The 3,449-nt window shown below is 65.1% G+C and overlaps 1 protein-coding gene across 1 annotated transcript in view; it reads right to left on the bottom strand.

The window, feature by feature from the left end:
- Positions 1–3,449, bottom strand: part of VSTM2B (V-set and transmembrane domain containing 2B) — a 96,770-nt gene that overhangs the window by 77,312 nt on the left and 16,009 nt on the right. Inside the window, exons 3-6 of the mRNA XM_011949174.1 lie at positions 3,370–3,442; positions 2,641–2,825; positions 1,589–1,618; positions 7–217 (exon numbers count right to left, since the gene is read on the bottom strand). Of these exons, the coding sequence (XP_011804564.1) occupies positions 7–217; positions 1,589–1,618; positions 2,641–2,825; positions 3,370–3,442 (499 nt within the window). The remainder of the gene's footprint in view (positions 1–6; positions 218–1,588; positions 1,619–2,640; positions 2,826–3,369; positions 3,443–3,449) is intronic.

The following is a 3,449-nucleotide window of genomic DNA, read 5'->3' as shown; positions in this document are numbered from 1 at the left end:
GCGGGCCGCTGCTCTGGATGTGGGACACAGCCTCGGCGGCCTGCATGTTGGGCGGCGCAAAGCGCGAGAGCACGCGCAGCAGCGCCTGGGCCTTGTGCTCCTGCGTGTCGTCGTCGCTGTAGTCCGACACGCGGCATTCGTACACGCCCTCGTCTTGCAGTCGCACGGCGGACAACCGAAGCCGGTGTGAGATGTCATTGCCCTGGACGCGCACGGTCTGCAAGAGAGCAGGGTTAGAGGCCGGGCTGGGCAGCTCCCAAACCTGCTCTTCTGGCCGCCCTGGCCGTCGCGCCCCTTTGTCCGCGCACCCCAACACTTTTGGGATCCCGATTTGCCCACCATCACGATCTGGCTTCCCTTTCACCCGCGTCTACTCCGTGGCATAGGGCTTCCAACTCTGCGTGGACGCCGGGCAGCCAACTCTTTGGACTGTGTCCCCACGCCCCCATCATGTTAACCAAACGCCCACCTTGCATCTGCCCCGCCCATACAAACCAGCCCTGCTTGTCTTCCCGTAGCTGGCCCTTCAGAAGGGCAGAGCCCACCTCTCCTTCCTCCCTCCTGCACCTTCAGGAAATCCCAGGCTGGACTCCCAGTTCTGGAGTGCGCAGAAACCCCAGGCTGTACTGCCCCACGTCTTTCCCGCCGCGACGCGTGCCAACCCACAGTCCCGCCCCAGCCAACCCTCCACACCTCCCGGCGCAAGGAAGGCCTGCCTGAATCGCGTCCTAAGGAAAGCCACCCTGTCACCGGACCCCGCCCTTCACAGCTAATACTCCGCTCTCCCAAGGAGGCAAGCAACGCTGTGGCTGCTGCCCGGCTCCCTGGCTACCTGCTACCAACCTGCCTTTCCGCGGGATCTCCAGAAGCCCCCCAGCGAAGTGCTCCTCCCCTGCGCCCCGGTGGGGACTTCGGGAAGGAACTGCTCTATGACTCTCACCAAACACCCAGGGAGCCCTCACCTCTGAACCGAGCCCACGAGAAGGCTTCGTCATCTCCAGGCCCTTCTACGCTCCAGCTGGGAAGCTTGGGCACATCTCCTCCCAGAGTTACCAACCCCATGACCCGGGCCCCTCGCAGCCTGGCACGACCACCCCCTACCTTGTCCCCCGCAAGCCCGTAACACCCCGCACCCAAACCCGCAATTCAGGCGGAAGATAAAGGGTTGCAGCGGAGGGCGCAGAGCGGATGCTCAGGGCGGGGCGGAGGGGGCGGGAAGCTGGCGCCACGGTCGCGGGGAGGGCGCGCTCCCGGTGCTGGGAGGAATGCCCGCAGAGCGGAGGCGAGCAGGCGCGAGAGGACCTAAGCGCGCAGTCCTGACTAAGGGGAGTTTTACAGGTGAGCGCCGAGCCGAATTAGGGGACTCAAGCCTTGGACCCTTGATTTACACAAAAGAGAACCCGACCCTGCAACCGGCGACAGATGGCGCCCGGACAAGCCAAGCAGTCACCAATGCAAGGCTGCGATCGCAGCCCTACTTGCGCGGCCCCACATGCGCGGCTGCCGCGGCTTGCTAAGGGGAGGGAGCTGCGGGATGCGAGGCGGCCAGAAGGGGTCTCCCGCGGCCCGCGCTGGGCTCCACACTTACGCTGATTTTAGTTGCATCCTTATTTGTTACCTAAAATGCAAAGAGGGAGAGAGAGAGAGAGAGAGACATGAGGCTCGCGGCCTTCTGACTGGGGGAACTCGGATCCGCCTTTAGGCAAGGGTACCCTCCTCCGGCAGGCTAGGACTGAAACCGCCCGGGCGGTGGGGGTTGAGGGCACAAAGGACGTCCGGCTTTCCAGGAGTTTCCCAGGAGGAAGCGGGCTTTGGAGCTAGCATGGTGCCTGACCAACGGGTGGCTGCTCTGGTGTACACCTGCTGGCTGAACTGGGGAGACTGGATGGACACCAGGATGGGAAGGAAAGCCCCTCTCCTTCCCTCTGGGCATCCTTAGGCCCTGCCCCGTGGCTCAAAATCCTCCCCCAGCTCATTGGGAGTCGTGAATAACTGGAGGGAGGGGCCTGTGTCTGGACGGTACCCAGAAGGAGGCTCAGTGGCAGTTAACTCTGGGTGGGACCCTGGGATAATGTAGGTGTGTGTGTGCACGCGTGCACGCTAGAGTGTGTAAGAGAGTGTGGGTTTTGAGGCAGACAGGCAGCTTGGGCCTGTTTTTGGCTACAGGGAAGTCGCCCCTCGGTTCCCCTGAGGGCTGGAGGTCCTGCCGGCTTCCCAGTACTCGGTTTTCTGCTGGCCTCAGGAACGCAGCCACGGGGAGCCCTGGGGTCCTCAAAGTGGCAGAGGGCGGGGAGAGCCTGATGGGACCAAGGGGGCTTCCTTCGCTACCCACCACCCATCAGAGGGCTGCAGTCAGCAAGCAGGAGCAAGCGACCTGGCTGAGGTGTGGCTTTTTAGGGGCTGGGCGTGAATGGAGTTCCGGGAGGTGGCGGGAACAGCGATGCTGTCAAAATAATTGACAAGTTTGGGGGTAACCACTGCTGACTTTGAAGATGCTTTGGGATGCGAAGGTGGAAGATGGGCTGCGCCACAGGGCGGCGCCCTGCGGTAGCGAAGCCGGCTGCTTCCCTCCCCGGGTTAGCCCTCGCCGCCCCGGGCGCGAGCCGGGCGCGCGCCGGTATCGCGTGGGCGGCGGGTTACCTTGCTCCGGGCGCCCGGCACGCTGAGCGCCAGCTCGTGCAGCAGCTCCCGGGGTGGCTCCTTGAGGTACCACCACTGAATCTCCAGCGAATACGAGGTGGCTCCGCTGGCCCGGAATGCGCAGGGCATTTCGATGTCGTCTCCCTCCCGTACTGTCACATCTTTGGGGACTTCTGTGAATGTAGCTGGGGGTGGGGAGAGAGAGAGGCGTGACCAGCTGTAGGGCGCGGGCCTGGGGCAACCCAAAGCGAGGCGGTCGGTCTCTGGCTCGCTGGCCTTGTGCCCCCACCCCGCAGCTGCTCCGTGGCGCACGGCCGGAGGCGCTAGCTAGCAAAGTTCGGTGAAGAGGCTGCAGGGCCGCGGCAGGGACCTGTCACCGACTGCCTGCTGCTTCCCTCCGGATGGGGCGGGGCGGCAGGGGCGGCTCGTGCTTCTCCCCCGCGCCTGGCCGCACCGCCAGAGCCTGAATGGGGCGCGCCAACTCCCGCACCCCGCAGGCCTCCTTTCCGCAGCCGGGGACCCGGCGGGACTAGGAACGACTCGGGCGCGGCGCTGCTGCTGCGGCGACCCTTCGCCGCTCGCCTCCCCCTACCCCTCCGGGCCCGGGCTGCACAGCGGGATTGCTGGAGACCGCGAAGCTTCCCCGTTCGTTCTCTTTCTCCTTCTTCTCGGTGGAGGCCCCAGCAAAGACCCCCGAGCCCACCGCGGCAACAAAGTTCCCGCGCTCACCGTCGGCCACGAAGAGCAGCAGGGCATGCAGCAGCAGAGGCGGCAGGTATCCGAGGGCACCGAGCCGGTTCCGCTGTTCC

Source organism: Colobus angolensis, unplaced genomic scaffold, assembly GCF_000951035.1.
Source record: "Colobus angolensis palliatus isolate OR3802 unplaced genomic scaffold, Cang.pa_1.0 Scaffold291, whole genome shotgun sequence".
In the NCBI taxonomy this organism is placed as follows: domain Eukaryota; kingdom Metazoa; phylum Chordata; class Mammalia; order Primates; family Cercopithecidae; genus Colobus; species Colobus angolensis.
The sequence above is the reverse complement of the archived record's forward strand: the minus strand, read 5'-3'. Positions and strand labels throughout refer to the sequence as shown.